General features: G+C 65.3%; 2 protein-coding genes across 2 annotated transcripts; one reads left to right on the forward strand and one right to left on the reverse strand.

Annotated features, from left to right (window-relative positions):
- Positions 1-690: 690 nt before the first annotated feature.
- On the reverse strand, positions 691-10,786 carry IDH3G (isocitrate dehydrogenase (NAD(+)) 3 non-catalytic subunit gamma). The gene is given in 13 exon segments (XM_069882725.1): positions 691-893; positions 1,018-1,078; positions 2,530-2,624; positions 4,471-4,617; positions 6,140-6,242; positions 6,881-7,014; positions 7,875-8,007; positions 8,342-8,402; positions 8,671-8,783; positions 9,215-9,249; positions 9,251-9,313; positions 10,074-10,115; positions 10,668-10,786. Coding segments are annotated over 13 exon segments (1,131 nt in total). The 5' UTR covers positions 10,731-10,786; the 3' UTR covers positions 691-812.
- Positions 10,787-11,150: 364 nt separating this feature from the next.
- On the forward strand, positions 11,151-14,213 carry SSR4 (signal sequence receptor subunit 4). The gene is made up of 6 exons (XM_069882720.1): positions 11,151-11,212; positions 12,006-12,147; positions 12,266-12,340; positions 13,306-13,395; positions 13,497-13,565; positions 14,015-14,213. Exons 1-6 carry the CDS (start codon positions 11,151-11,153, stop codon positions 14,117-14,119), a joined length of 543 nt encoding a protein of 180 aa, XP_069738821.1. The 3' UTR covers positions 14,120-14,213.
- Positions 14,214-14,219: the final 6 nt, after the last annotated feature.

Genomic DNA, 14,219 nt, shown 5'->3' on the forward strand with positions numbered 1-14,219 from the left:
AAATCCACCCCACGGCACCCCAGATCCACATCACAGCACCCCAAATCCGCCCCTGGCACCCCAAATCCACCCCACGGCACCCCAGATCCACACCACAGCACCCCAAATCCGCCCCTGGCACCCCAAATCCACCCCACGGCACCCCAGATCCACACCACAGCACCCCAAAACCCCCCCTGGCACCCCAAATCTGCCCCACGGCACCCCAAATCTGCCCCACAGCACCCCAAATCCGCCCCACGGCACCCCAGATCCACACCACAGCACCCCAAATCCGCCCCTGGCACCCCAGATCCACCCCACGGCCCCCAGATCCACCCCATGGCACCCCAAATCCACCCCACGGCACCCCAGATCCACCCCACGGCACCCCAAATCCACCCCACGGCACCCCAAATCCGCCCCACGGCCCCTCAGACCCACCCCACGGCCCCCAAACCCACCCCATGGCACCCCAAATCCATCCCACGGCACCCCAAATGCGCCCCACGGCCCCCAAACCCACCCCATGGCCCCCAAACCCACGCCACAGCCCCCAAATCAACCCCATGGCCCCCCAAATCCACCCCACGGTGCCTCAGACCCACCCCCTGGCACCCCAAATCCACCCCACAGCCCCCAAAACACCTCGGTGCCCGCAGCCCCCCCGGCTGCACCCCCAAACCCGCCCCACATCAATAAACCAACCTCGTGGCTCCCCCCACGTCTTTATTGGGGGTCCCAGCGGGACTCGGGGTGGGCCCGGGAGCCCCCAGGTGGGACTCGGGGTGCCCGGGGGGACTCGGGGGGCCCGTTCGGGGTTTGGGGGTCCCTCAGGAGCGGGGGAGGTGGGCGAGGATGCTCTGCACGGCGCCCGAGGTGCTGCCCTGACCCCCGATATCGGGGGTGTGAGTCTGGAAGGGGGGGCGGGGCTTTGATGAGGCCACGCCCCCACTGGGTTTGATTGGCATGTGGGGCGTGGCTTGCTGAGGCCACGCCCCCATGGGGTTTGATTGACAGGGAGGGGGCGGGGCTTACCCGCGGATCGTCCAATGAGGCGAGCACGGCCTGGCGGATCATGGAGGCGTGGCCGTGCAGCCTGGGGGCGGGGCCAGCGTTAGCCACGCCCCCTAAGCCACGCCCCCTCCTCCCCCGCCCCCCCCCCGGGGTGGCTACAGACCAGTTCAGCCCAGTCCAACCCAGTTCGGCTCCGTTCCAAGCCAGTTCAGCCCAGTTTGGCTCAAGTCCAGCTCAGCCCAACCCAGTTCAGCCCAGTTTAACCCAGTTCAGCTCAGCCTAGCCCAGCTCCAGCCCGGTTCAGCCCAGTTCAACCCAGTCTAACCCACTATTGGCTTAGTTCTAGCCCGGTTCAGCCCAGTTTGGCTCAGCTCCAGCCCAGCCCAACCCAGTTCAGCTGAGTTCCAACCCAGTTCAGCCCAGTCTAATCCAGTTCAACCCACTTCAGCCCACTTCTAGCCCAGTCTAACCCAGTTCAGCCCAGTTTGGCTCAGCTCCAGCTCAATCCAACCCAGTTCAGCCCAGTCTAACCCAGTTCAACCCAGTCTGGCTCAGTTCTAGCCCAGTTCAACCCAGTCTGGCTCAGTTCTAGCCCAGTTCAACCCAGTCCAACCCAGCTCCAGCCCAGTTCAGCCCAGTCTAACCCAATTCAACCCAGTTCAGCTCACTTCTAGCCCAGTTTAACCCAGTCCAACTCAGTTCAGCCCAGTTCTAGCCCAGTTCAACCCAGTTTGGCTCAACTCCAGCTCAATCCAACCCAGTTCAGCCCAGTCTAACCCAGTTCAACCCAGTTTGGATCAGTTCTAGTCCAGTTCAACCCAGTCCAGCTCAGTTCAGCCCAGTTCTAGCCCAGTCTAACCCAGTTCAACCCAGTCTGGCTCAGTTCTAGCCCAGTTCAACCCAGTCCAACTCAGTTCAGCCCACTTCTAGTCCAGTCCAACTCAGTTCAACCCAGTTCAGCCCAGTCCAACCCAGTTCAGCCCAGTTCTAGCCCAGTCTAACCCAGTTCAACTCAGCTCCAGCTCAATCCAACCCAGCTCCAGCCCAGTTCAGCCCAGTCTAATCCAGTTCAAGCCAGTCTAACCCAGTTCAGGCTAGTCTAACCCAGTTCAACCCAGTTTAGCTCACTTCTAGCCCCAGTTCAACCCAGTCCAACTCAGTTCAGCCCAGTTCAACCCAGTTTGGCTCAGCTCCAGCTCAATCCAACCCAGTCCCAGCCCAGTCTAACCCAGTCTAGCCCAGTCTAACCCAATTCAACCCAGTTTAGCTCACTTCTAGCCCAGTTTAACCCAGTCCAACTCAGTTCAGCCCCGTTCTAGCCCAGTTCAACCCAGTTTGGCTCAGCTCCCGCGCAATCCAACCCAGTTCAGCCCAGTCTAGCCCAGTTCAAACCATTTTCAGTCCAGTTCAACCCACTTCAGACCATTTCCAGCCCCGTTCAGCCCAGTCTAACCCAGTTCAAACCATTTTCAGCCCAGTCTGGCCCAGTTCCAGCCCAGTCCATCCCAGTGCGGCCCAGTCAGCCCCCCGTACCGCAGGTGATCCAGCATCATGCACGCGGCCAGCAGAGCGGCCGTGGGATTGGCCACGTTGCGGTTCGCGATGCTCTTGCCCGTGTTCCGCGTCGCCTGGGGGGAAAAACCCTCAGGGACCCCCCCCAGTGCCTCCCAGCGCCCCCCAGTGCCCCCCAGTGCCCTCCCCAGCGCCTCCCAGTGCCCCCCAGCGCCTACAACTGGTCCCAGTCCCCTCCCCAGCATCTGTAAATGGTCCCAGTCCCCTCCCAGTGCCTCTAACTGCTCCCAGTCCCCTCCCAGCACCTCTAACTGGTCCCAGTGCCCTCCCCAGCACGTCTAACTGGTCCCAGTGCCCTCCCCAGCGTCTCTAACTGGTCCCAGTGCCCTCCCCAGTGTCTCTAACTGATCCCAATCCGTCCCCAGTGTCTCTAACTGGTCCCAGTCCCCTCCCAATGCCTCTAACTGGTCCCAGTCCCCTCCCCAGCACCTCTAACTGGTCCCAGTCCCCTCTCCAGCGTCTGTAACTGGTCCCAGTCCCCTCCCCAGTGTCTCTAACTGATCCCAATCCCCTCCCAGTGCCTCTAACTGGTCCCAGTCCCCTCCCCAGCATCTCTAACTGGTCCCAGTGCCCTCCGAGCGTCTCTAACTGCTCCCAGTCCCCTCCCCAGCATCTGTAACTGGTCCCAGACCCCTCTCCAGTGCCTCTAACTGGTCCCAGTCCCCTCTAACTGGTCCCAGTCCCCTCCCAGTGCCTCTAACTGGTCCCAGTCCCCTCTAACTGCTCCCAGTCCCCTCCCCGCCGTCTCTAACTGGTCCCAGTCCCCTCCCCAGCACCTCTGACTGGTCCCAGTGCCCTCCCCAGCACCTCTGACTGGTCCCAGTGCCCTCCAAGCATCTCTGACTGGTCCCAGTCCCCTCCCAGTGCCTCTAACTGGTCCCAGTCCCCTCCCCAGTGCCTCTAACTGCTCCCAGTGCCCTCCCCATTGTCTCTAACTGCTCCCAGTGCCCTCCCCAGCGTCTCTAACTGGTCCCAGTGCCCTCCCCAGCATCTCTAACTGGTCCCAGTGCCCTCCGAGCGTCTCTAACTGATCCCAGTCCCCTCCCCAGCATCTGTAACTGGTCCCAGTGCCCTCCCCAGCGCCTCTAACTGGTCCCAGTGCCCTCTGAGCATCTCTAACTGGTCCCACTGCCCTCCCCAGTGTCTCTAACTGGTCCCAGTCCCCCCCCCAGCGCCTCTAACTGGTCCCAGTCCCCTCCCCAGTGCCTCTAACTGGTCCCAGTCCCCTCCCCAGCGCCTCTAACTGCTCCCAGTGCCCCCCCAGTGCCTCTGACTGGTCCCAGTCCCCTCCCCAGCCCCTCTAACTGGTCCCAGTCCCCTCTCCAGCGTCTCTAACTGCTCCCAGTCCCCTCCCAGTGCCTCTGACTGGTCCCAGTCCCCTCCCAGTGTCTCTAACTGGTCCCAGTCCCCTCCCCGCCGTCTCTAACTGGTCCCAGTCCCCTCCTCAGCGTCTCTAACTGCTCCCAGCCCCCTCCCCAGCGCCTCTAACTGGTCCCAGTCCCCTCCCCAGCATCTCTAACTGCTCCCAGTGCCCCCCCAGTGCCTCTAACTGGTCCCAGTGCCCCCCCAGCCCCTCTAACTGGTCCCAGTGCCCCCCCAGCCCCTCTAACTGCTCCCAGTCCCCTCCCCAGCGCCTCTAACTGGTCCCAGTCCCCTCCCCAGCACCTCTAACTGGTCCCAGTGCCCTCCCCAGTGTCTGTAACTGGTCCAAATCCATCCCCAGTGCCTCTAACTGATCCCAGTCCCCTCCCCACTGTCTCTAACTGGTCCCAGTGCCCCCCCAGCCCCTCTAACTGCTCCCAGTGCCCTCCCCAGCGTCTCTAACTGGTCCCAGTGCCCCCCCAGCCCCTCTAACTGGTCCCAGTGCCCCCCCCCGGCCCTGACTGGTCGCTGTGCCCTCACGGTCTCGAAGACGGCGTAGTCGTGGCCGTAGTTGGCCCCCGGGACGAGCCCCGGGCCGCCCACCAGCCCCGCGCACACGTTGCTGACGATGTTCCCGTACAGGTTCGGCATCACCAGCACCTCGAACTGCTGCGGCCGCGACACCAGCTGCGGGGAACGGCGACTGGGGGCACTGGGACGCACTGGGAGCGCCGCTGGGGGCACTGGGACGGACTGGGAGGGACTGGGAGGGACTGGGAGGGACTGGGAGCGCCGCTGGGAGCACTGGGAGGGACTGGGAGGGACTGGGAGCACTGGCAGGGGGTACTGGGAGCACTGGGAGGGACTGGGAGCACCGGAGAGGGGACTGGGAGCACTGGGAGTGCTGGCAGGGGGTACTGGGACGGACTGGGAGTGTCGCTGGGGGCACTGGGAGGGACTGGGAGCGCCGGCAGGGGGTACTGGGGGCACTGGGACAGACTGGGAGCGCCGCTGGGGGCACTGGGACGGACTGGGAGGGACTGGGAGTGCTGCAGGGGGCACTGGGAGGGACTGGGACGGACTGGGAGCGCCGCTGGGGGCACTGGGACGGACTGGGAGTGTCGCTGGGGGCACTGGGAGTGACTGGGAGCGCCGGCAGGGGACACTGGGAGGGACTGGGACGGACTGGGAGTGTCGCTGGGGGCACTGGGAGTGACTGGGAGTGCCGGCAGGGGGTACTGGGACGGACTGGGAAGGACTGGGAGCGCCGCTGGGGGCACTGGGATGGACTGGGAGTGCCGGCAGGAGGTACTGGGAGGGACTGGGAGTGCTGGCAGGGGGCACTGGGAGGGACTGGGAGCCCCAGCAAGGGGCACTGGGAGGGACTGGAAGCGCTGGCAGGGGGCACTGGGAGCACTGGGAAGGACTGGGAGCGCCAGCAGGGGTGGTACTGGGAGCACTGGGAGGGACTGGGAGGGACTGGGAGCGCCACCAGGGGGTACTGGGAGCACTGGGAGCTCTGGCAGGGGCACTGGGAGGGACTGGGAGCGCTAGAGAGGGGACTGGGAGCACTGGGAGGTGCTGGGAGTGCTGGCAGGGGGCACTGGGAGCACTGGGAGGGACTGGGAGCGCCAGCAGGGGTGGTACTGGGAGCACTGGGACCTCTGGCAGGGGCACTGGGAGGGACTGGGACATACTGGGAGCACCGGCAGGGGTCACTGGGAGCACTGGGAGCGCTAGAGAGGGGACTGGGAGCACTGGGAGGGACTGGGAGCGCCAGCAAGGGGTACTGGGAGCACTGGGAGCTCTGGCGGGGGCACTGGGAGGGACTGGGACATACTGGGAGCGCCGGCAGGGGGCACTGGGAGGGACTGGGAGAGCTAACAAGGGCTTTGGGGGCACTGGGAGCTCTGGACAAGGTACTGGGAGCACTGGGACGCACTGGGAGCGCTGGCAGGGGGCACTGGGAGCACTGGGGCCGTACTGGGGAGCCCCGGAGGGGTTACTGGTTTGTACTGGGAGCACTGGGACACACTAGGAGATCTCGCAAGGGCTTTGGGGGCACTGAGGGAGCACTGGGAGCTCCGGACAAGGTACTGGGAGCACTGGGAGCACTGGGAGCGCCGGCAGGGGGCACTGGGAGCGCTGGGGCCGTACTGGGGGGGCGCGGGGGGGGGTTACTGGTTTGTACTGGGAGCACTGGGCGCACCTGCATGGTGGTGTTGTCGACGATCATGCTCTGGAAGTCGATCTCGGGGTACTCGGCGGCCACCTCGCGGCAGCACTGCAGGAACAGCCCGTCCCCCAGTTTCCTGGGGGGGCGTCAGGGACCCCGAAAGCCCACAGGGACCCCAAAATCTCCCACAGGGACCCCAAAAAACCTCCCCCAACACCCCAAAACCTCACAGGGACCCCCAAAACCTCCCCCAGGGACCCCAAAAAACCTCCACCCGCACCCCAAAATCTCCTGGGGACCCCAAAAAACCTCCCCCGGGGACCCCAAAATCTACCCCAGGGACCTCAAAACCTCACAGGGACCCCAAAACCTCACAGGGACCCCAACCAGTGCCCCCAGTTGCCTCTCTAGGCCCCCCAACCCCCCCCCAGTTGCCCCTCTAGGCCCCCCAGTTGCCCCCCAGTTGCCCCTCTAGGCCCCCCAAACCCCCCCAGTTGCCCCTTTAGGCCCCCCAACCCCCCCCCAGTTGCCCCTCTAGGACCCCCAAACACCCCCCAGACCCCTCAGTTGCCCCTCTAGGCCCACCAGTTGACCCCCAGTGCCCCCAGTTGCCCCTCTAGGACCCCCAACCCCCCCCCCAGTTGCCTCTCTAGGCCCCCCAAACCCCCCCAGTCCCCCCAGTTGCCCCTTTAGGCCCCCCAACCCCCCCAGTTGCCCCTCTAGGCCTCCCAGTTGCCCCCCAGTGCCCCCCGTTGCCCCCCCCGCGCCCCTCACATGATGTTGGCCTTGTGCACGGCGGTGACGCGGCGCCGCTGGGCCGCGCGGGCGAGCCGGAAGGCGTAGTGAGCGATTCGCCGCGACCGCCCGGCCGTGATGATCTTGAGGCTCTCGACCACCCCTGCCACGCTCTGCGGGGGGAGACCGGGGGTACTGGGAGCACTGGGAGGGCACTGGGAGCGCTGGGAGGGGCACTGGGTGGGAACAGAGGGCACTGGGTGCACTGGGAGGGCTACTGAGTGGACTGGGAGGGCTACTGGGTGGACTGGGAGGGCACTGGGTGCACTGGGAGGGGCACTGGGTGGGAACAGAGGGCACTGGGTGCACTGGGAGGGCTACTGAGTGGACTGGGAGGGCTACTGGGTGGACTGGGAGGGCTACTGGGTGGACTGGGAGGGGCACTGGGAGGACTGGGAGGGGCACTGGGTGGGAACAGAGGGCACTGGGAGCACTGGGAAGGGCACTGGGTGGACTGGGAGGGCTACTGGGAGGACTGGGAGGGGCACTGGGAGGACTGGGAGGGGCACTGGGAGCACTGGGAGGGCTACTGGTTACCACTGAGGGGAATGGAGTGTACTGGGAGCACTGGGAGCGAGCACAGAGGGGAACTGGGAGTGCACTGGGTGGACTGGGAGCACTGGAACCAAGAAAAATGGGAAGGGGGCGTGGCCAGAGAGAAAGGGGGCGTGGCCAGAGGGAAGGGGGCGTGGCCAGAGAGAAAGGGGGCGTGGCCAGCGCCCCCTGGGGGCAGCCGGGGGTCCTGCAGCGGGGGCTCCCATTGCGGTTACTGGTCTGTACTGGGAGCTACCGGTGTCACCTCGTGCTCGAGGGGAAAGGGGCGTGTCCAGCGAGAAAAGGGGCGTGGCCAGAGGGGGGCCGCAGCGTGTCCAGCGCCCCCTGGGGGCAGCCGGGGGTCCTGCAGGGGGGGGGGGGGCTCCCATCGTGGTTACTGGTGTGTATACTGGTGTGTACTGGGAGCTACTGGTGTCACCTCGTGCTCCAGGCTGCTGTACTCGCCCTCGGTGTTCTCGCGCACCAGCAGAATGTCGATGCCGCGGTGCCGCGTCTCCACGCCGCGCAGGCTCTGGCAGTGGATCACGTTGGCGAACAGGTCCAGGCTGGTCCTGGGGGGGGGGGGGGGGGGGGCTCCCAGCGCGTTAGGGCCCGACCAGTGCTCCCAGTAGCCTCCCAGTAACCCCCCACAGGGCCCTCAGGGCACCCCCCACGCGCCTCGCACCCTCCCAGCGCTCCCTCCTTCTCCCCAGCTCCGCTCTGTCTCTCCCAGTCCCCTCCCAGTGCCCCCCAGTACCCCTCCCAGTCCTTTCCAGTGCCCCCAGTCCCTCCCAGTGCCCCCCAGTTCCCTCCCAGTGCCCCCCAGTCCCTCCCAGTGCCCCCCAAATCCCTCTCAGTCGCCTCCCAGTCCCCTCCCAGTCCCTCCCAGTGCTCCCAGTCCCTCACCGGATGAGGTTGTTGCGGGATTTGTGGCTGGGGGGAAGGTTGTGGTTGGTCTCAATGTTCCCTGGGGGGGGGACAGACAAAGAGATCAGGGAGGTCCCCAAGATTTCAGGGGGGTCCCCAAGCTTTTAGGGGGGGTCCCCAAGATCTCAGGGGGCTCCCCAAGCTTTTAGGGGGGGTCCCCAATGTCTCGAGGGGGTCCCCAAGCTTTTAGGGGGCGATCACGAAGGTCCTGGGGAGGGTCCCCAAGCTTTTAGGCAGAGCCGTAAAGGTCTAGGGGGGGTCCCCAAGGTTTTAGGGGGGGTCCCCAAGGTTTTCGGGGGGCCCCTCACCCTTGAGGGCGACGCCGTTGCGCCGGATGGCCATGATGGCGTTGTGGACGTCGTCCTCGGGTGCCTCCGCCCCGACCCGAACCTCCTCGAAATCCACGGGGACGCAGGCATGTCTGGGGGGGGAAATGGGGACAGCACGGATTGACACCCCCCCAAAAAAAACGGGGGGCTCAGAGACCCCCAATTACACCCCCACCTCAAAATAGGGGCTCGGAGACCCCAAAATGCTCGAAAACGAGGGCTCAGAGACCCCAAAATGCTCCAAAATGGGGGCTCAGAGACCCCAAGCTGCCCCCCCCCCAACATTTAGGGGCACAAAGACCCCTCGAGAGTCACCCAAGTGGTTTCGGGGACCCCCCAGCCCCCCAAAAATCCCACCTGAAAACCTCCTTGACCCCAAAGTGCTCAAAAATGGGGGCTCAGAGACCCCGAAATGGAGGCTCAGAGACCCCAAGCCGCCCCCCCCCAACATTTAAGGGCACAAAGACCCCTTGAGGGTCACCCGGATGGTTTTGGGGATCCCCCAGCCCCCCAAAAATCCCACCTGAAGACCTCCTTGACGTGCAGCATGAGCTCGGGGGCCGATGCCGTCGCCCGGGATCAGCGTCACCGTGTGTCGCCCCCCGTACTTGGCCGGGGGGGGCTGTTTGGGGATGTGGGGGGGGGGGGGGCAAAAAGCGGGGTGAGGACCCCCCCTATTGCATCCCCCCCCCTCATTTTTTGGGGTGCGGGCCCCCCCCCCCACGTGCTTTTCCAGGTACTCACGATGCTGCGGGGCTGCTGCGGGCGGCCGGGACGAAGCGCAGAGGTGATTAGCGACGGTAATTAGTAACGGGGGGGGCGGGGGGGGGGGGGGAAGCGATAGCGGGGAGACCCCCCCCAGGATCCACACAGCGAGCTGAGGGCCCCCCCAAAATCACACAGCAAACACCATGCACCCCCCAGACCCAAATGGGGGGGGTTAGAGCCCCCCAAACTGCCCCCCCCCTTAAAAATTTGGGGGGCTCAGAGACCCCAAACTGCCCCCCCCTTAAAATTCGGGGGGCGCAGAGACCCCAAACTGCCCCCCCCTTAAAATTTGGGGGACACAGAGACCCCAAACTGCCCCCCCCTCAAAATGTGGGGGGGCGCAGAGACCTCAAACTGCCCCCCCCTTAAAACTTGGGGGGCACAGAGACCCTAAACCACCCCCCCCTCAAAATTTGGGGGGCGCGGAGACCCCCCCTCGTTGCTGAGGCCAAGGGGGGCCCCCAAGTTGCCCCCATCAGCAGGAATGGGGGGGTTTTGGGGACCCCCCCACTCCATTTTGGGGGGGTCCCTCCCCCCCCAGTGTTGGGGGGGGGGGGGAGAGGAGGGGGTTTTTTTTTTGAGGGGGGGGGGGACACCCCAAGTTGGGGACTCACGGGTGGGAGGTGGCGCCGCTCGGCATCGTGGGAAAAACAGGCCTGGGGGGGCAATGGGGGGGTCACAGCGCTCCCTGTACCCCCCACAGCGATTCCAGTGCCCCCCAGTACCCCCCCCAGCGATCCCAGTGCCCCCCAGTACCCCCCCCAGTGCTCCCCAGCGCCCCCCAAAAGAGCCACATGACTCCCCCACCACCTCTCCATCATCCCCAGCCCCTCATTAACAGCCAGGACCGCTAATTACCCCGTAATGACAGAGCCAATTAAGCCCTCAGCACCCCCCACCAGCCTGAGCCGCTAAGCCCCGCCCCCTTGTCAATCAGAGCCCCCTAAGCCCCGCCCCCTCGTCATCCAGAGCCCTAAGCCCCGCCCCTTCTCCCTTTAGCCAATCAGAGCCCGTGAATCCCGCTAAGCCCCGCCCCCTCCCCGCCTCATCCAATCCGCGGCCCCCTAAGCCCCGCCCCTCAGCCAATAAGAACCCGGCTCCCCTTCCCCGAGACCAATCAGCGCGCCTGGACCCCGCAGCGTCCTCCCCCTCCAGCCCCGCCGCGTGTGTGTGCGGGGGGCGCAGGCCCCGGAGGGCTCCGCACTCACCGAGCGAGGGGCGAGCAGCCCCGGGAACCGGAGCCGCCGCGCCGCCGCCAGCGCCGCCGCCATGGCCGCCGCGACCCCAGATCTCGCGAGATTTCGCGCCTACGCTGCCTGCCGAGACGGCGGCGAGATCTCGCGAGATTTCCGTCCTCCCCCGTTTCCCTGGCGGTAGATCTCGCGAGATTTCGCTCCCGGCAGCGCCACATAAGCCGCGGCGGCCATTTTGTGCCTGGAGGCTCCCGCGCATGCGCAGGAGCGGCGCCTCTGCCTCTGAGCGGGAGGCGGCACCAGCCGCCATTTTAATCCGGCCGCGCCCCCCCTCGCAGCTGATTGGTCGCTGTCGCTAAGGGGGCGCGGGGCTTGATGAGAGACGCGGGACTCCTATTGGTCGCTGCCCCCGAGGGGGCGGGGCTTGAGGCGGGGAGGGCGGCTCCGATTGGTTCTGGCCCTGGGGGGGCGCGGCTTGTGGCGGGAAAGGCGGCAGCAATGGCGGCGCCGGCGCTGAGGGCGGCGCTGCTGCTGGTGGCGGCTCTGAGCGGGGGCTGCGGGTGCGAGGGGGACCCTGAGGGGGGTTCCGAGGCGGGGGCTGCAGCCCTGAGCGGGGTTGGGGCTGGGGGGGGGTTAAGAAGGGGCTGGGGGGGGGTCTAGGTGGGTTTGGGGGGCGATGGGGCCTATGGGGCGGTTCTAGGGTCAGTGGGGGGGCCTGTGAGGTGGTTTTGGGGGTCACTGAGGGGCTGCGGGGTGGTTTTGGGGGTCAATGAGGGGCTATGGGGCAGTTTTGAGGGTCCCTGAGAGGCTGCGGGGCGGGTTTTGGGGGGTCCCTGAGGGGCTGCGGGGTGGTTTTGGGGGTCAATGAGGGGCTGCAAGGTGGTTTTGGGGGTCCCTGAGGGGCTGTGGGATGGTTTTGGGGTCACTGAGGGGCTTGCGAGGTGGTTTTGGGGTCAGTGAGGGGCTGCGAGGTGGTTTTGGGGGTCAGTGAGGGGCTGCAGGGTGGTTTTGGGGGTCACCGAGGGGCTGCAGTGTGGTTTTGGGGGTCCCTGAGGGGCTGCAGGGTGGTTTTGGGGGTCCCTGAGGGGCTGCGGGGTGGTTTTGGGGGTCACTGGTGGGGCTAGGGGGTGGATTTGGGGTTCAGAGACGTAGGGGGTGGTTTGGGGGGTCACTGGGGGGTTTGGGGGGGCTGGTGGGAGGATGTAAAGCAAACAGAGGCGGTTTATGAGGTGGTTTTGGGGGCCTCTGGGGTAGTTTTGGGGGTCAGTGAGGAGCCACGGGGCGGGTTTGGGGGTCGATGAGGAGCTCTGGGGTGGATTGGGGGGCTGTGGGGCTGGTTTTGGGGGGTCCCAGCACCCCGTTACCCCCCTGTTCAGGCGAGCCGTGCCCCGAACCCACCATCGTCCCCTCTTACTACACCACGTCGGACGCCGTCATCGCCTCCGAGAGCGTCTTTGTCGTGGAGATCTCGCTCGCCTGCCGCAACGGCGCCCAGGTCGGGGGGTTGGGGGGGCCGGGGGGAGGATTTGGGGGGGTTGAGGAGGGGTTTTGGGGGCTGAGGAGGATTTGGGGGTACCGCCCCTGCGCTCCTCACGGCTCCCGCGTCCCCGCAGAACGTGGCTCTCTACGCTGACGTCAACGGGAAACAGTTCCCAGTGACCCGCGGGCAGGACGTGGGGCGCTACCAGGTGAGTTGAGGGGGTTTTGGGGGTGCAAAGGGGGTTTTAGGGGTGCAAAAGAGGTCTAGGAGGCTCAATGTAAGGATTTGGGGTTCTTACTTGATGTTTTGGGGGGTTTTGTTGGAGGTTGAAGGGCTTATAGGGAGGCAGGAGGGAGTATTTATGTTGAATGTGGGGGTTTTGGGGGTGCAGAGGGGGTTTTGGGGGTGCAAAGGGGGTTTTGGGGGGTGCAAAAGAGGTCCAGGAGGCTCAATGTAAGGATTTGGGGGGCTTATTGAGGTTTCGGGGGGTTTTGTTGGAGGCTGAAGGGTTTATAGGGGGGCAGGAGGTAGCGTTTGGGTTGAATGTGGGGGTTTTGGGGGGCGTAGGAGGGGTTTTGGGGGGTGCAAAGGGGGGTTTTGGGGGTGCAAAAGGGGTTTTGGGGGTTCAAAAGGGGTTCAGTGTAAGGATTTTGGGGGTTTAGTTGAGAGTTTAGGGAGCTTTGTTGGGGCCTGAAGAGGTTATAGGGGAGCAGAAAATAATATTTAGTTGAATGTGGGGGTTTGGGGGTGCAGAGGGGGGTTTGCGGGTGCCAAAGGGATTTTGGGGGTGCAAAAGGGGTCGAGGATGTTCAGTGCAGGGATTTGGGGGGCTTTGTTGGGGGTTAAGGGGTGTTTTTTGGGGGGGTTCAGAGAGTTTTAGTGATGCAGGAGGGGGTGTTTCGTTGAGCGTGGGGGTTTTGGGGGTGCCAGGGGATTTTGAGGGTGCCCGTAGGGGTTTGGGGTGCAAAAGGGGTTTAGGGGGGTTTGGGGGTGGAGTGGAGGGGTTCAGGGTTTGGATTTGCGGGTTCAAGGCTGGATTGGGGCGTTCTGGGTCTGGATGTGGGGGCTTCTTAGTATTCTGGGGGTTCAGAGGTGGGTTTTTTGGGGTTCAGAGGTGGGTTTTTTGGGGTTCAGAGGTGGATTTTGGGGGTTCCTTTCTGCCCCCCTGCCCAGGTCTCGTGGAGCCTCGAGCACCGCAACGCCCACTCGGGCACCTACGAGGTGAAATTCTTCGACGAGGAGTCCTACAGCGCCCTGCGCAAGGTGGGGACCCCTCCCCTCTGAGCCCCCCAAAAACCCCTCTGAGCCCCCCAAAAACCCCTCTGAGCCCCCCAAACACCCCTTTTTCTGCTTCTCCCCCTCAGGCTCAGCGAAACAACGAGGGACGTTTCGCGGTATCCGGCCTCTTTTCACCGTCAGCGTCGACCCACCGGGTACGTTTGGGGGGGCCCTTCAGGATTTGGGGGGCCCCTGTGGGGCTGGGGGGGGTTCCCATGGGGGCTGGGGGGGGAGTTTGGGGGTCCCCTTGGGGCTGAAGGGAGGTTTGGGGGTCCCGATTTGCTCTGGGGGAGGTTCCCATGGGGTTGGGGGGGGCAGTTTGGGGGGTCCCCGCGGGGCTGGGGGTGGATTTGGGGGTCCCCCTGGGGCTCGGGGGGGGGTGTCTCTGCGGGGCCGGAGGAGATTTGGGGGTCCCCGTGAGGATTTGGGGGTCCCCGTGGGGCACAGAGGGGTTGTGGCTGGATTCGGTGATCGCCGGGGGGGGGGCCCCTGTGGGGTTTTGGGGGTCGCTGCGGGGCTGGGGGGGGGTTGGGGGGTTTGGGGGGGTCGCTGGGGGGCACGGGAGGGTTTTGGGGGTGCAGCCGGGACCCCCCGTTTCCCTCAGGGCGCCTGGACGGGGCCGTGGGTGTCGACCGAGGTCGTGGCGGCCGCGATCGGCCTCGTCGTTTACTACTTGGCCTTCAGCACCAAGAGTGGGATCCAGGCCTAGGGGGGGGGCCCCCCAAAAACCAGGGCCCCCCCAAAAAACCCACCTGGAAAGGGGCTCCCCAAAAACGGAGCCTGGAAACCGCGCACCCCAAAACCGCAGC

This window comes from Phaenicophaeus curvirostris, unplaced genomic scaffold, assembly GCF_032191515.1.
Source record: "Phaenicophaeus curvirostris isolate KB17595 unplaced genomic scaffold, BPBGC_Pcur_1.0 scaffold_299, whole genome shotgun sequence".
Lineage (NCBI taxonomy): Eukaryota > Metazoa > Chordata > Aves > Cuculiformes > Cuculidae > Phaenicophaeus > Phaenicophaeus curvirostris.